The 18567-nt window shown below is 37.2% G+C and overlaps 1 protein-coding gene across 2 annotated transcripts; it reads right to left on the bottom strand.

The window, feature by feature from the left end:
* Positions 1 to 2512: 2512 nt before the first annotated feature.
* On the bottom strand, positions 2513 to 13387 carry hdac10 (histone deacetylase 10). Of its 2 annotated transcripts, XM_017484843.3 has the most exons (20): positions 13174 to 13387; positions 12954 to 13088; positions 10846 to 10942; positions 10659 to 10756; positions 10287 to 10391; positions 10119 to 10187; positions 9900 to 10026; positions 9445 to 9510; positions 9285 to 9344; positions 8383 to 8472; positions 8156 to 8262; positions 7870 to 7937; positions 6599 to 6830; positions 5040 to 5130; positions 4646 to 4731; positions 4443 to 4496; positions 4189 to 4270; positions 3658 to 3849; positions 2957 to 3116; positions 2513 to 2833 (listed from the first exon to the last, which is right to left on the bottom strand). In XM_017484843.3, exons 1-20 carry the CDS (start codon positions 13233 to 13235, stop codon positions 2799 to 2801), a joined length of 2016 nt encoding a protein of 671 aa, XP_017340332.1. In that variant the 5' UTR covers positions 13236 to 13387; the 3' UTR covers positions 2513 to 2798. The 2 variants fall into 2 exon arrangements, with proteins under 2 accessions (XP_017340332.1, XP_017340334.1); XM_017484845.3 differs by lacking the exons at positions 10846 to 10942; positions 13174 to 13387.
* Positions 13388 to 18567: the final 5180 nt, after the last annotated feature.

Below are 18567 nucleotides of genomic sequence, written 5' to 3'. Positions count from 1 at the left end.
ATAATAATAATAATAATAATAATAATAATAATAATAATAAAAGGTTATAACAGTATGCTTTAAATAATAATAAAATGTCCACTTCAAACTTCAAATGTTTTTTAAGATTCAGGTCTAACATACAGGTGCATCTCAAAAAATTTGAATATCATGGAAAAGTTCTTTTTTTTTTTCCTGAAATTTAATGCAGAAAGTGGAACTTTCATATGTATTCTAGATTCATTACACATAAAGTGAACTATTTCAAGCTTTTTTTTGTTTGTTTGTTTGTTTTAATCTTGATGATTACAGTTTACAGCTCATGGAAAGCAAAAATCCAGTTTATTCCGCGTTTCCTCCCAACTCCCAAAAACATTCTAGTAAGTAGATTGGTTACTCTAAATTGCCCCTAGGTGTTAACGAGCCTAGTGTTCCTGGAAGACCCTCCGGATCCAGCATGACCCTGACAAGTATAAAGCGGTTACTTAAAGTGAATGATTGAGTTTATTGCTGGTTACTATAAAAAAAAAACAGCTGCTTGATTTGGGAAAGACATCATTGTTTTGAAAGATAGCTCCCTAACTTACTTAGTCACATTACTATAGTTCTATGTTCTGCAAATTGTAATTTATTATAATTTATGAATGAAAAAAAAAAAATCTTTTTTGTGCAAAAGTTTGTCTTTTTTAAATGCTGCCACGCTTAAATCTGCAAAGGCTGAAGAAAGCCCATCTCCCACCTCCCATCTTCACCACATTCTACAGAGGAACTATTGAGAGCATCTTGAGCAGCTGCATCACTGTTTGGTTCGGAAATTGCACCTCGTCGGATCGCAAGACCCTGCAGTGGATAGTGAAGAGAGCTGAAAAGATCATCGGGGTCTCTCTCCCCCATCACAGACATTTACACCACACGCTGCATCCGCAAAGCCACTAACATTGTGGATGACCGCACACACCCCTCACACACACTCTTCACCCTCCTGCCATTTGGAAAAAGGTACTGAAGCGTTCGGGCCCTCACAGCCAGATTGTGTAACAACTTCTTCCCCCCAAGACATCAGACTCCTCAATACTCAGAGACTGGACTTATATATATATATATATATATATATATATATATATATATATATATATATATATATATATATATATATCATATACACTCTGAACTGAACACCACCCAACTCCCACTGAAATATTTGCACATTCCTGCATTGACACTGTTGCATTTTTTGCTGCTACTGTATTATAAAAATATAGTATCTAATTTACTGTCACTATACACACTTTACCTGGCTGCTACCACTACAACTGCTATGTTCACATTTGGTATATGCTAATTTGCTGAATACCCAGTCTTAGCATGTTATGTTTACATTTATAGCATTTTTAAATTATATTGTTACTCCTTGGCTCCTATCTTCTGCACTAGCTGTTAGATCTGACACCTCCACACTAGAACTGTGTACTGTTCGGCACTACACTGTTACTTACTGTACCTATTGTCCTGCGTTTTTATTACACGTCTGCACGTGCACTTTATGTAGAATATTTGTAGATCTTATTTAGTGCTCTGTCTCATGTGGTTAGTGTGTTGTTTTGTGTAGCACCATGGTCCTAGAGGAACGTTGTTTCGTTTCACTGTGTACTGTACCGACTGTATATGACTGAAATGACAATAAAACCTCTTGAACTTGACGTGTCAATTAAACACGATCTGTTACTATTATTACATAGATGACCATTCTCTTAACCATAAAATTTCCATAAATATATCTAAATAGTATGAAACTGTGAATGTGAGTAATTGTAGTATTTAATTAGTTTATTAGCCAACAATCAAGTATAAAATTCTGCATTAATACTGCAAACCAGACACATTTGCCATGTTTATGGACTGTTTGGCTTTTCATATTGCCTCTGCCTCCTCCTACTGTCAGGACCATGAATGACCATCCTGAATATCCTGAGGAGAAATCTCCGGCCCTGCATTTTTAAAAGAAACCAATTTTACCTTGAATTAACTTTTTGCTGAATTCTAAATAGCAATGACACAATCCAATCCAAAAGAAAATTATCTCACTGTAATATCCACTGTATATATGAAACCATCATAATCTATTATTTTCTTAGTACTCAATGTCCCACTGCCCCATATTTATATCATGCATTTTAAAGTACACACTATATGTTTATTTCTTTTAGTGACATACTGTAGATATTTCTAACAATCCAGTCACAAGGTCGGGGACAGTGGGTACGAGTGTCATGTGCTAAGAAATAAAATTGTATTTCTGATTAGTAATAACTTTAAATGGTTTCTTACATGTTTAAACAGCCTGAACATAATGTGTGTAATATATTCTAAAGCTTGAAAAAAAGAACATTTTTCCCATTACAATGGAATATGTACAAGATTTAATGTGCCATTTTGACCTAATTTCAGAACATAAGGATTAAAAGCAGTATATTTACTAAATTAATTGTTCACAGTGTCAGTGTTTTTATGTTAATCATTCTACTTGAATAAATCGAGAAATAATCAACATTTTTTATTAAGTGGAAATGCTGGATTTCATCATCTGTCAAATCCATACATATAAATGTGTTCTAATAACAACAACATATACATCGCTAGACACATTGAACATTTAAACCAGTTCTTAGACATACCACCCAGTTCAAAAAAATAAAAATAAAACAAACAAAATTTTTTTTTAAAATGAAAACTGTCACACATCATTAATTAGGTAACCTCTATTCTTTCCTTATTGAAATGATACTGATGAAGTTCTTAAATGGCAGCAGGAGGAGTCTTCATCTGTCCTGACTCTGTGTTCCACTTTCTGAAACTGAGCACACACACACACACACACACACACACACACACACACACACACACACACACACACACACACACATTAACCATGCACTGTTATACATGTTTAGCCATGGTCAAAGTAAACTGAACTCACCAGTGTTCAACAGGAGGCCCCAACGCTCCTGCAGTCTTTGTCTCTGTGCCTCTATAACCTTCACATCCTCAGCCAGAGGAGGATCCAGAGGCCCGAGCAATGGAGCAGAAGCCCCAGAGAGAGAGAGTCCTGTAGCCTTCACCATGTCTCTCTCACAGCCCTGATTTAAAAAAGTACTACATCAGAAATTTTTTAAAAGTTCATGTCAATACCTATCCAACATTTTCTTAAAAACTTAAAAATATATATATATTGAAGCATCACTTAAAAAATACATAGCTGAAAACATGATCCCATATAAAATATATGATTTCTGTTTATGAGACCAGTTACTGGGAAACAACTTGTTGAAATGGAGAGAATAAAGTTTTTATTTGCATTTCTGTCAGAAGTTTGGAATTAATTATTATTCATTTCAAAGAAGGCATAAAAGGCAGAACTCTCGGTATCAGCTGAGAAATTTAGTATCGGTGCATCTATAATACATATATTTATTTTTTTTTAATAATTGACTATTCATTACAACCTACAAAAATGATTTATTGAAAGTAAACTAAATAACTTATCCATTTTAAATAAACTGTCCATTCTTAACTTCAGTCACAAGGTGTGAAAACAGCTAATCGGTCAGTCAGTGTTAATATAGTGTACATGGGTCTCTTTCAAAAAGGGGAATGAGCCTATGCCTTAATACAACATACCTTGAGAAGTGCCAGAGTTGCGCCCTGTGCTACCCCCTGAAGCAGGCTGGTGAGTTGTGCCCAGACACGCACATCTAACCCACCACTGCCCTCTGCCACAACCTGCAGCACCAGGCCTGCATTAAACTCATACGCTAGGGGCAGGACTAGACCCAATACTGCAGCCATGACACTCGCACTGGAGAACACACCCTGGGGAAAGCAGAGGAAGAGATTTTACTATGCTATACCATGCTATTCTGCCCTGCAGCAGGACAACATATTAGTAATAGCATATTTCTTGCAATTAACAAAAGTAATATAATAAATAGAAAGAAAAGGACAAGCAAAACAACAAGAAACATACAGATCTAGTGACAAACAGAAAGATAATCTCTGCAGACACTGCAATGGATTAACTACTCAATGGCATAGTTTCAATTGTGTAACATTATTGATGAAGTTCTTTAGATCTACAAGTTCTACAAGCTGTATGTAGAGAAATATCTGAATGATATGACTAATGGCTTATAATAGTATATTAATACACACTTTGTTCAGACACACAGGCACATGATAGAGAGACTTCACTCCTTCAGGCTCCTTTTTGCAGATTTGCACCAAAAGTACTCTCCTGTAGCAGTCAAATATATACATTTTTTTCAGTTCGAAAATGTAATACCTTACAATAAAGTCCACGGTACATGGTGATGTACATGGGGAACATACAGTGAATGAACATGCAACCAAAATGTACAAGGTGAACACACAGTGAAAGGAGACATCATATGCGAAACAAATCCCACCCATCTTTAGTGTCCACTGGAACATCATCATCCCCCACAAACAGCACCAAAATCCTGAAATAAAGCATATAGACAGACATAATAGTGTACAGAATCATAAAGCTTTTCTGTAATAAACAGATTCAAGGTCACCATACTGTCTTATTATTAGAAGCAACATTTAATTCTCATATTTCTTGTTCAGAATGCTTTGAAGTCCATACCGCTCAGACAGTGAGTTTGTGGCATGCTCCACAGCACACTTCAGAGATACGAACACATCAGGCACTACAACCAAGCCATTCCGCACCTGCCGATGAAGGAGCATTAAAACTGTCCGTTTATAGTTTCGTAGCATCGCATTTTTCTCTTTCCAGGCAGTTTTAAGTAGGGAAAACTCTCCGTTATGCAAATTAAAAAGCAATATATAATGGAGTATAAAAACAGCAACAAAAAAACAGGAGACATTAGGTATTAGTGTAACATTTACTTAAATATGAATACATTAGGATAGCCGTGCAGTCATCTATTGATTTAATGGAAGGTACATTTTGTTTAAGTGGTTAAAGTTTTTATCAAATTACTCTGGTTTGCACATATAGATTAGAAGCGCTCTACCTCTCTGGTCTTGATTTTCTCCAAAAGTGAAACAACATCCTGGATGCACTGTAAGGTCTTCTCATCAGTCACGTCCTGAAAATGTTTATTCCTGTTAGCAGAAAACATTGTCAAGTTTAATTTTCTTTTTAAGGACACCTGGTTTAAAAAACAAAAAAAAATCCATTTCTTTAATAAATAACACAGAATAAGAATTCTTGTCTGGTTTACTGAAGATGTAGGCAACCGATAAATTTACATGCAGGAAAGTAGAAATAAAAAGTCACATCATTGTACAGTTAAAGTGGGAAAATCAAGACGTGAGATTATTAATGAGAAATGGGGGGGGGGGCTTCCGGGGACCAGACAAGCCAATTCACGTATAAATCTGGAATGACTGACAGTGAATATACAGTCCCCTCCAAAAGTATTGGAACGACAAGGCCAATTATTTCTCTTTTGCTCTACACTGAAGACATTTGGGTTTGAGATCAAAAGATGAACATGAGACGATGGATCAGAATTTCAGCTTTCATTTCCTGATATTTAAACATCTAGATGTTGCATATCCCTTGCTTGCAATAACCGCATCAAGTTGGCGACCCACTGACATCACCAAACTGTTGCAATTTTGTGTGTCTGTGTGTGTGAGTGTGTGTTGCTTATCCATGCTTGTACTGTAGCTTCTTGCGGTTGTTTTTTTCACCTGTTCCACATCTGTTTGTTAGTACACCAGTGGATTCTTTCTTTTTCAGGACATTCCAAATTGTTGTATTGGCTATGCCCAATGCTTGTGCAATGGCTCTGATAGATTTTCTCTCTTTTCTCAGCTTCAAAATGGCTCGCTTTTCTCCCATAGACAGCTCTCTGGTCTTCATGTTGGTTTATCCTTTTAAACAACAAATGCAGTCTTCACAGGTGAAACCCAGACCTCAAACAAAGAGTAGACATTCAGAGCTATAAATTCTTTAAACAGTCAATTTAACAGGGCACACCTGGGCAGCAAGAAACACTTGTCAGTCACATATTCAAATATATTTGATAACTAGAAAAAATGGGTGGGTTCAAACAACCCATGTTGTCGTCATGTTCTAAATTGTTTAACACATCTAGATGTAAATATAAGGAAATGAAAGCTGAAATTCTTATCTATCGTCTCATCTTTTGATCTGACACACAAACGTCACTGTGGCTCAGGTGGTAGAGCGGGTTGTCCAATAATCGTAGGGTTGGCGGTTCGATTCCCAGCCCACATGACTCCACATACCGAAGTGTCCTTGGGCAAGACACTGAATCTCAAGTTGCTCCTGATGGCAAGTTAGCACCTTGCGTGGCAGCTCTGCTACCATTGGTATGTCTGTGTTTGTGTGTGAATGGGTGAATGAGACACAGTGTAAAGCGCTTTGGATAAAAGCGCTATAAGTGCAGACCATAAAATATCATCAATGTATAACGAAAACAATAGAATTGGCCTTGTTGTTCCAATACTTTTGGAGGGGACTGATTCATAAATGCTGAGTTGTAAAGGTCGGCAGGTCTGTGTGCGCCCTGACAATTAGAGAGTGATTTCTATAAATAACCTGATTTTCTCTGCTTCCTCAATATACTTTGGTGATATTTCACCCAGGCACTGACAATCCTCTGGGAGCAAGTCTTCTTCCTCTTTAGAGATCAGCGCAGCCGTATGCACAGGAGGTGCATCTCTAGGTAAGGGTTCAGGCCAGACTAGATGTTCAGTTGTCTCCTCTTCCTGCTTTTCATCTTTCTCCTCCACTCTGCACTGCTTGGTGCTTGGCTCTGAGACAGGGCAGACTACAAATCATATTGAACCATTAAATCATATATATGTTATTTGCATACTTTTGAACATTGCAACTTTTGAAACATTTGCAATATGTTTCGATATTGTACATTAAGGGAACAATAAAAAGGTTCTGCTTGAGAGAGTGACACAACTAGTTAAAGCTCAAACTGATCAGTCAGGGATAAGCTTTATTTTTTTGTGAACACCAAATACAGTAAGCAAGATATTCATGTATTTGTTGAACATATACTGACTGGCCACTTCATTAGGAACACTATATTAATACAGGGTAGGACCTGCCTTTGCTCCCACAAGTGCCTTAATTCTTCGTGTCATGGATTCAAACCACATTCCATTTTCAACGTCACCGATATCACAGTTTCCCCATTCTGATGTGTGATGTGAACATTAAGCTCTTGACCTGGATCTCCATAACTCTATACATTGTGCTGCTGCCACATGATTGGCTGCTTGGATAACATGCATAAATGCGCAGGTGTTCCTAATAAAGTGGCTGAGGCACCTATGATCATACGGTCATCCAATATTACCCTAGTTAAAAATATTTTTTGCATTTATTTTGAATTGCATTTTAATGTTTCCCTCTCTCCTTTCGCCGAGCCCCACACGAATTTATGGAGATACTAGAGATCCAGATCCTTTCTGCCTCTGGATGGAGCTCAAATCTTCTTTAATTCCAGACTGCTGGGACTACGGCTGCTCCTAACGCCATACAGACTTCATATAAATCCATAATGAACTTTTTCACACTATCTGTTGTTACCCAGATGAGGACGGGTTCCCTTCTGAGTCGGGTTCCTCTCAAGGTTTCTTCCTCTTAAAACATCTTAGGGAGTTTTTCCTCGCCACCGTCGCCACTCAGTGGCTTGCTCAGTTGGGATAAATTCACACCTTTAATATCTGTATACCATGTTGATATTTCTGTAAAGCTGCTTTGAGACAATGTCTATTGAAAAAGCGCTATACAAATAAAATTGAATTGAATTGAATTGAATTAATGTTTAAATCCAAAAAATATATATATACCCATGTGTTTGAGACAGCCCCAGTTCTTCTGGTGAGCAGCTCGAACATTATGAACAGACTCCAGAGCACTGCAGAGTGAGAACATATGAGAAATGAATGCTATTCCAGACACATGCTGTTAGATATGCTTAATATTTTCTTCTGCTTTTAATATAAAGCAAATAATTCAATCATCTGCTTTTAGTTCTGCCTGCAACAGACCAGAGCATGAAGCCTTTCCTTGCAAATCTCCACAGAAGCAGAAATCAGTTCCATGATAAACTATGTTACTTGCAGCTAAACCCACCTGTGACACGGGGGACCAATATCATTCAGCACTGGTGTTGGATCACCAAGCAGAGTTTGTATGGTTTGGCAAACTGACTGAGCAAGAGACGTCAAGTTGTATCCGCCCTAAGACACAGAAAAAGTGGAGGACTTACTACTGTACATTACTACATACGACTATATACAGTAAATACAAACACAATACAAGCGCATGTATTGTATGTAGATTTACAGCAGTGTACATGCCTCCAAGACAACACACAATCTGCCCTCAGCCAGAGACATCAACAGGTGGGTAAGGTGACCAAAAATCTCTGGAGAAGCACACATGTGACCCTGGGAAAACACAATTATACACAATTGGCACTTTCAACAGAAGTTTAACTTTTACCTTAGGAAATTAGGACTGTGGTTGTCAACCTTTTTATCAGCTGTGGATCCCTAGCATATTCTGAGTGATCCTTGTAGACCCCGCCACATAGTACATGATTTATACATAATATAACTACTATATAATGTATAATAATATATTGTAAAAGTAGTCTATACCAGTATATTTTGTTCCTAAATCTATTTAAAACATGTAAAAGTGGTATTTTTTGTTAAATATTTCAAAGTATACTTTAAACACATTTTTTTGTTAGGTCTATTCCAGTTCAGAAAAGCCACAGGTTAATTAACCTATATCAGGGGTGTCCAGTCCAATCCGGAAAAGACTGGTGTGAGTGCAGGTTTTCATTCCAACCAAGCAGAAGCCACACCTGAGTCTATTAAAAGCAAAGCTCGACTAATTAAACAGGTGGAATCAGATGTGGCTCCTGCTTGGTTGGAATGAAAACCTGCACCCTGCATAAGATTGGACACCCCTGACCGATATGCTTAATCATGCACATTCGCAGCTCATGTTCAGCGGGTCGTTATTAGAGCAAGGTTTGCATTGCCTCCAACACTGATGGGTTAAATAAACAAATGATAACTCAAATTAAGTGCGAACATTTTACTTTTCAAAAACTTCAGAAAACTGCAAAAAACAAAAAACAAAAAAAACACTATAAAGAAGTTTTAGTTTTGTAAACCTAGATAAAGTCCAGCTAAAACATATGATCACTGGAGATTATGGCATAGAACAAACTGGAAATATTATTTACCTCTGGATCTCCTATGGCAGAATCAAATCCTGCACAGACAAACACCAGCTCAGGATCAAACTGGAACAACATGATATAAGATCAGGAGTTTCACTAGTGCAAATATACAAGCACTTACATTTCAGAAAATGGAGTTTTTACAAAGTCCTATAATAGTTACCTCATATGCGATGGGCAAGAGGACATGGAAAAAAGCTGAGAGGTAGTCACTATTGGTCATTCCCACCTGGGAAAAACCACAGGGAATAGAAGAAGCTAAAACATATTTACTGGTCACAAAATAAACATGGTGTCCTCATGACAACAAATCACTTGTATTACTGTAGACTATTCAATTGCTTTATTAAATGCCAAGTCAGTAAAAAATGACTATACTGATAACTAAACCTCACTGCATCTGATTAGTCAGTGTGTTTACTTTCAGTGCTAATTGATCATTTTTAACTGTAGAATGACAATTTCTACTGTTTTAGCACTGGACAGTAGTTCATTAATTGGGTACATTTTTACCGAGTTTTTTTTTTTTAAATGACCAAGAGGAATTTCAGATTGTGAGGGTATTCACTTCTATATCTGGTATACCATCGTCTCAATGTGAAGTTTGGAGAACAGTACCTTATTCCAGGGCAGGTTGATGTTAAAGCCAGTTCCTTTGCCTTTCCCCACTCTGTCGTAGTCAGACTCAGCAAGGTTGGGCCAGAAACGCTGGTGCTCATAGCGATGCCATGAAAAATACAATACACTGTGAGACAGAAATTGAAAGAAAAAGAGCGGTGAGCAGGACAAAGTGTCTGGTTTGATCTTCACTCCCTGATTTCGTAGAAACATACTCACCTGGAATCCTCTTCAAAGCAGTACTGCACTCCCTGTCCATGGTGAATATCCCAATCCACGATCAACACCCTGAACACATGAAAACCACTTAAGGCTACAGCCAGAGGCTCATTTCCAGTGGCACAAGCTAACACCATTTTATCTCTCATGCCATAGTCTACTCGATACCTGTTGAGGTTATAGTGTTTCTTGGCGTAGAGGGTAGCTATGGCCACATTGTTGAACACGCAGAAACCATTGGCTTCACTCCGCTGGCTGTGATGACCAGGGGGCCTAAAAACAACACAGGCCAGAATAACAAAGAGAGACAAAGAATTAGGGATAATTAACAGTATTACATGGGTAAAAAACACAACCAAATTTATTGAAATTTACTTCAAGTAAATCTTAAATCCTCTACAGTGAAATCTTAGGTGGACATTTTTGGTAGTTTTTAAATCGGATGACATTTTAATGGACAACTGAAGAGACTAAATAACACAAATGACTCAAACTATAAATAACAGCTTCAGTACACAGAATTCCAGCCTTGACATTTACCTTACAAGAGCCATTCCATTCCTCACTTTCCCTGTCATAACGTTGTCCACCAGCTGCAGTGCAGCACCAACCGCCAGCGTAGCACAGTGGTAAATATTCTACAAATATAACAGGGATCATGAGCATGATTTTGAAAACAAGCAAAAAAGTTTTATCGCTGCTGGTGTCCTGTAATATTGAGGCTTACGGGATGAAAATAAACGTCACCGTACTGCTGAGTGAAGGTCAAGAGATCATCTAAGCTCATGTGTGGGGTTTGTTTCACAGCTTCAAGATACTCTTTACTGCAAAGAGCACACAAAACGAGACAGGAAATGAATACTGCACGTGTCACATTTTAGTGAAAGGTTTTCACGTCGCAAGTATAACATTTACAGAGTTAACGAGTTAACAAGGTGGACTTTGTCCTAAACTCAACACCTTGTTTGACTCGAGTCTGGTTTTAAATTACATTTAGTAAATGTTATACTTGAGATAGTAAACCTATTCTTACCAAACTTTCAAATGACTAGCCAAATTTTACAGAACATTAGCTAAGACGTGAGGTAGAGTTAAAACTGTATTAAACAGTATTGAACAGTACACTCATCTTGCCTTCGCTATAAGTTCCTCGTAAAATGAAATCACAGATATTCTCTGAGCTTTCTCCTGGTGGAAGTAATTTCTTGCTTTGAGGTGTCAATGATTCTTACAAGCAAATGCTTTATAGAGTTTACTGGCATTTTGGCAAAAATCTCTGTGGATGCTCAGTTCTTTTAAACGCAATGGGAATGGGGAAGTCACCCCTACTGAGAGCCTTCCTGATCCTGCATGCTTACTTCACATGTGATTGCATGTATGATCACGATCCAGTCAAAAAATACCTTCCAATGGGGTAATGGGGCAATTGGCAATGGGGTAGAGAAGAGACACTGGCACGTATTTCAGTTAGGGGTGAACCAAGGTTCCGGTAAAAACGTAACAATTCAATAAAATAATAATCTCAAAGTATACAAGAAGCATCCATTTTTCATTTTGCAACTCGGGAAGGGTTTAACGTCGGGAGGATGGTCACTGATAGACGTGCTATGAAATTTACTACGGCAGGTCGCAGCAGTAAAACGTTTTTTTTTTTTTTTTTTCCAGACGTGAGGTGATGCCTGCACAGAAAATCATGGGCATGTGCATGCCATGAGTAAAACGATCAGACGACCGCTGAGTTTTGTGAAAAATACAGGCAATTTAACCTGTATTTTCTCCATATAGGTAAGAGAAAAACAACAACATGGCTGATTCAGGTGAAGATAAAACCACAGAGAAGCACCTGTAAAAAGAACTGGATATTAGCTCAGGACCCTATGTAAATTAAATCCCATCTGGATACAGCTTAAAGGGGTCATATGATTTTAAAAGTTCATTATTTTGTTTATTGGGTGTAATAGAATAGTTTAACGTGCTTTATTGTTCAAAAAACACAATATTTTTCACACACTGCAGTGCCTCTATTCCCAGTCTGTCTGAAACGCTCCGACTGAGTTCCGGTTTCTTCAAAGCCCATCCTTTCAAAAAGCCCAGAGTGCTCTGATTGGCCAGCTGACCCATTGCGTTGTGACTGGGCGAAAACCTCTAGCGCGTGTCGGAAATGCAAATTACCACTTAGCCTAATCGCGAGCTTCGGCTTCCAAAGCAGTTATAAGCACAGTTAATAATGTCGTCGGTTTTACCGTATCAGTTCGAGCCCGAGTCACATTCTGAAAACGTGGATGATCGAGCAGATCACTCGGAACCAACTTTACGAGCAGTTTAAAAAAAATTATGAGTTAAAAATGTAAAACATTACGGCGGCATTATGCCGATATTTCAAACTGTGACGTAGACGTGTGCGGAAGTAAGATCTGGACTTGGATCGAGGTGTTTTTAGGCAGGTCTGGAGCAGTGTTCTCTGTTAGATAGAATAAATCCCTTTGTGGGAGACTATGAGCTTTGTAACATTGCAGATCTTATACGTACACAAAACAGATACGTTACACGCTGAAGGAAAAGGAAAGCGTTATAAAGCATCATACGACCCCTGTGTTGTCAGAATTTTTTTTTTTCTTGTGAAATGTTGATATGCAAATAAACATGACAATTAACTGAATATGCAAATTAGTGCTTTGATATCATCTGGAGCCATCTAGCGGTTTAGCTACTTTCCCTTAAAAATATTTGGTAACAATAATTGTATTTATCTTGATATGCTTTTCTCAACTTATTATTATCAATCAGATTCCAATAATAATATTCCACACACACTGCAATAGCAGGACAGCCTACCTGTGAACTAGCAGGATTTCTTCATCAGTTGCTTGACGAATGGGAACACACACACACCTCTGCTCCAAACCTCTGCACTTCAGTGCCTCGTAACTAACTGTTAACCGCTCAGGTACCTCGATCTTACAGGTTGGGCTGCACACAACACATGATAAAGGCTTTAATGCGTCTATAAAAACATTTTGGCAACATTTTACGTGTATCTAGACCTCACACTTACTCAGTCCAGAGAAGTTTGTACCGAGTCATTTCCTCATCGTAGATTAATCCCGTTCCAGACATGATACTAAAACTGCTTTCTGATTCAGAAGAGAACGTTTATACAAATACTTTGTAATTCTGTTACTGGCGTGATATTCACCCCTGGAAGAGTGTGTCAAAAGCACAACACTTCAAACACTGTATCGGTTCTGGAACCTGATTCGTTCTGACATGAACACGTGACCAATGATGGCGGAAGCGACTTTTAGGGACACGTTTTTGATTTGGGACCGCTGATGCACTTCATGCTTTTGACCACCAGATGCCACTAGCGTGCATTGTGCTGATAAACCTAGAAATTGACTTTTTATTTTTTATTTTGTAGGGGTGTAACGATACACAAAATTCGATACGATTCCGATACCTTGGTGTCATACTTGATGCGTTTAATTTAATAAATAGGTTTTAAATGTTTAACATTATAAAAGGGCAATAATTGAAACGGTGTCGGGGGGTCTGAAGTAGAGGGTTTATTCCATTCAGCTGTTAGCTAGTTGTGCTTTCTGAGTCACGTAGCTCCCTGTAGTCCTTAGATATGTGTTTAAATCAACAAAGAATGACTTATCAAGAGCTATGAAAAGGTTGCCTTTTGCAGCAGAGACAGTATGTGTGTGTGTACGCCATATATGAGCTGTATGTTTGGCATATTAGCTCCAGTGTATTGTATACATATGTATACGTACACATACTGAAACATTTCAGTCCATCGCTCATTATAATGATGTACAGTATAGCAGTAGGCCACAATCTCTTTTCATTTAATCCTAATTGTATCTCATGATGTGCTTTATCCGAAGAAAATGAATAACAAACACAAAACATTGTATTGAAAACTGCCTTTAGTCTATTAAAAGGTGAAGTGTTTATGCACCTTTGCCAAACTTATGCCTCTTTAGTTACAGTATTTGAAAAAAATTCTGTTGATTATTTTATATTTCATTTATTTTTAAATTAGTCTACACACATAAATAAAAATCTTTATGAGTTCATGTGTATTAAATCTATATCTGCAATGGCTAATGTTTACAGCCGGTGGCAGCACACTACATGAAAAAACAAACTGCATCTCCTGGCTGCCGGCAACCGCTCCTCCCGTTTCAGGCAGAAGGCAGTGGTTCCTCCGCATCCCAGCAGACGGCAGCGACTCTTCCATCCTCCTCGGCCACCGGTCCCACAGCGGTGAGAGCTCTGACAGAGCTCCAATACGCTGTCATCTGGTCCTCAGCCAGCTGGCAAGCGATCCCCCACAACATCGGGGATTAGCACTGGACAGACACAGATACAGCAGCCAGAGCTCTTCCACAGTGCGTCACCCCTCCTTCCCAGGTTTTGGCACCAGTGTAACAAACACACAAGTCAGGCAATGAGGAGGTGGGAACAGGCTGAACATGAACAAAAGCTTAATAATAAACATTAGTGTTTTGTTCCAGCCTTGTGTAAATATTGTGTATTGTTCTTTACTTTTTACAAACTTGAAATACCCTTTATACAGTACATCTGATCATTGACAAACAATACTGAGAACAGAGCATCCTGAGAACTTGTGACCCACAAATCCTGTTGGATTCTTGAGCCAAAGCCACATACTATACATCACAAAATGAATGTTAAATAGAGATTAAAAACAAACATATGTAATGAAGCCCTTGAATTTTAAAGAAATGCTTTGCAAATAACAAGTAAATCTATGCAAAAATAATTATATATTTGTTTGCTACTTTATTCTACAGGATAATCAAGTCGATAATCAATGCTTATGACCCTAATAATAATTCCACTAAGTAATAGCATGCTAATAAAAGTAAGGGTCTTTTAAATGTAGGAAAGAGAATTGATGCCAAGGCTTTTGTGTGGATAAGAGGATAAAGTCTTCAGATTCAGAGAGCATCTTATTTAACCTGACTTTAATGTTGTGAATTCTCTATATTTCCAGATTTCTTTAGTTAATACTGATGCCTGGTGAAAGTCTCATTGGAAATACATTTACTGAAAAAAATGTTGACGCGTTCAATACATATTTCCCCACACTGTAATTGCTTTAATAAATTTCCATTATATCTCTTACTTGAATACTACTGATAGGCCTACCTAAGAAAACGTATTGTTATTGTGAAATAAGATTGTAGTTGTATTGCCCACCCCTAAACATTAGTATTTGATGATTCCAGTCTTGAATTACACGTAAAATGTGAAATGTACTTCTTAATGTAGTAAATATCATAAACCCTGCTGATAGGGATTTTGTTACCAGAACAGAGCTGTGTTCAGAAATTAGTCTGTTGTGATTCATAGACAGATTAACTGTCATATCACAGCAAACCAGTGATTACATTTCCCATACTGCACGGCAGCCTACAAACATGGCCACCATGTACTGCAATTACAGAACACTCACACACACACACACACACACACACAGAACACTCACACTCATTCTAATCACACACACCTGCATCCAATCTCACACACACTCACAACCACAGTATATGAGAGACTGTTCTATCACTAAGACTTTGCGAAGTATGAAATATATATAGTGTAATAATGTCAGTTAAATTTACCTGTGTCTAATAAATTCTCCTAGATCCTTAATGAAGGTTATATATTTTTGCTTGATTAAATACATCTTTATATTGAACATTTGTTTTACTCTGTGTGGATTTCCACCAATAGTATTATTTACAGTTTGCATTTATCAATTTTGTTAGGATTACATGACGGACACAAGAGATATACTGTATGTATTTGTCAGAATACAGAATGTAAGAATCTCAGCAACAAACAAACAAAAGAATCCTTTTTTTTCATGACCGTTATTGTCATATTGTACTGTATGCTGAAGGAGACTGATATCTCTGACATCAGCATCAATACAAGGTCCAACGCTGCAACTAGAATAAATTTAATAAAAAGTGTCAATGCCGTAAACCTTGTAGAAAAGAAGTCTGAAATGGATGATAGTGAAGTGACAGTTCAGTATTGTAATGAATCAATACAATTAATGTGTTGTTGTGCTGTAAACAGTATGTAAGTGTCGTTATCAACAAAGTCATGTGCATCATTCGTAATTCAAAGTGTCTGTGCAGCAGGGAGTCTTTTCATATCATTTTGCATGTTTTTCCGAAGACCATTGGTGGTGCTCTGGCACTTGGTTCAAAAAAAAAAATCCAAAATCATCCATTTAAATTTCTTGAGAAACAGTACATTTAAATGTCCTTTATCAGTTGTGTAAGCAAACTACAAAACATAGCATTCATTTCATGTGGTATCAGATTTCAGAGAGTGTAGTAGTTCTTTCTCCATACGTGGTGCGGTGGAGGATGGAGGAGTCACTGCCGAGGAGTCACTGCTAGTGATGTCTGATTTTTGAACGAATCGTTCTTTTGTCGAGCCGGTTCTCCAAATTGAACTGAATCAAACTTTAGTTCTGGGTTAATGATGCAAGGTGCACAGCCGATGTAGCACGCTCTGCAGCATGTCCGACTCAAAAAGAATCGAATGAGCAGGAGCAAGTTTGCCGAGGAGTACCGAGCTGTGTGCTGTGATAAATAAAAAATAAAGTTTTTGTTTATGCAGATTATGTTTTAGGTTGTTAACACTCGTATTCTCCTAATTTCCTGTTTACACTCATGGTGTTTGGACCTAAACATTTATTGAGTGGTTGTAAATATATAAATTTTGAATAATACAAATTATATATATATATATATATATATATATATATATATATATATATATATATATATATATATATACACACACACACACACACACACACACACACACACATATATATATATATATATATATATATATATATATATATATATATATATATATATATACACACACATATATATATATTGTTGTTGTTGTTTACTTCTCATCTATACGTTTATGCTGTTTTGGGAGATATTAAATACTTGCAATATAACATTTTTATGATAAAAATCACTGTAATGATGACCTAAATTAAATATAAATTGTTTCTGGATGTTGATCTAGGCGTTAGGAGCACAATTCTGCCATCTGCTGGTTAGAGAAAAACCTATAGGAATTACAGTTTCAGAAAGAAAGTGTTTTTACCAAATATATCCAGCAGAGGGCCATAGAGTACCATTAATTTTTCTCGATGTGACCAACTTTTGTGATACATTTTGTGAATTAATATACATATATATTTAAACATTATAAGATACATTAAAAATAAATATTTCTTCAAATGTTACTTTTTTGTAGTTTTTGATATGTTTTGAAGTGTCTGTTTTCACAAAATGCCACAGATATTTGACAGAAAAATGAGACACACCTAAAAGACAAGACTTAAAGTCAGATTGTAGTTGCATATTATTTATTTTAATGAACCAACTGTAAAAAAAAAAAATTAAATAAATAACTTTAGAATTTAGAAGGAATTAATTAAATAATATGTAAATTGAACCAACAGCAGTACGGAGAAATGAACAATTGTGAAGCGTGAACACTGTGTACGCGTGAATTAGGTCTCACCACTTCATATCTGTCTTCTGCATTTGTGACTGATTTTATTTCCCAAATTCAATACAAATGCTCTCTGTGGTAGTCACACTTATCTCTCTGTGTGTGTGTGTGTGTGTGTGTGTGTGTGTGTGTGTGTGTGTGTGTGTGTGTGTGTGTGTGTGTGTGTGTGTGTGTGTGTGTAGATAGATCATGTAGAGAAAAAAAATTATGCCACTGAGATGAAGGTAACCATGTTTCTTAATCAAGGAAAGTTCAAATGGGGGTCATATTAACCTCAAACACCATAATAGGGTTAAGCTAAATCATGGAGTTTATAAGACTAGTTAATTCTTTCTACATACTTTAGACATGTGGAACATATTCGCATTTGTGTATCAATGTCTGTTACGTGTGCTGTAGGTGCAAAACTTTAATGTAGGAAACTTGTCCAAGATGTAGGCTACTCAATATTGATCAGTTGTATCTGACATGAAGGATCAGCGAATGAATCTGTGACCACAAACACCATAAACTTAATTGAGAGTAGAGCTTGTCTCATCTTGGTGACCTCTGGCTTGAGCATGTCATGGGAGGCTGTCTCATCGGCCTCAGGCAGGAGCAGAACTTGAGGGGCCATGCAGTCAACTTCTGTAGCAGAACGTGGGAGGCCATGCAGTCGGCCTCCAACTGGAGCTGAACTTGGTCTCTTCAAATAACAACATTCTTAATAACTTAATAACTTGATAACTGTACTCCACAACAAGTAAAAGATAAATAATACTCTAACACTTCACATTCCTGTAGCTAACATTATGTACTGCATTAGTTAACATTTACAAACATTATGAAATCAAAAATAATGTTAACAAAGTAA

This window comes from Ictalurus punctatus, chromosome 14 (assembly GCF_001660625.3).
Source record: "Ictalurus punctatus breed USDA103 chromosome 14, Coco_2.0, whole genome shotgun sequence".
In the NCBI taxonomy this organism is placed as follows: Eukaryota; Metazoa; Chordata; class Actinopteri; order Siluriformes; family Ictaluridae; genus Ictalurus; species Ictalurus punctatus.
The sequence above is the reverse complement of the archived record's forward strand: the minus strand, read 5'-3'. Positions and strand labels throughout refer to the sequence as shown.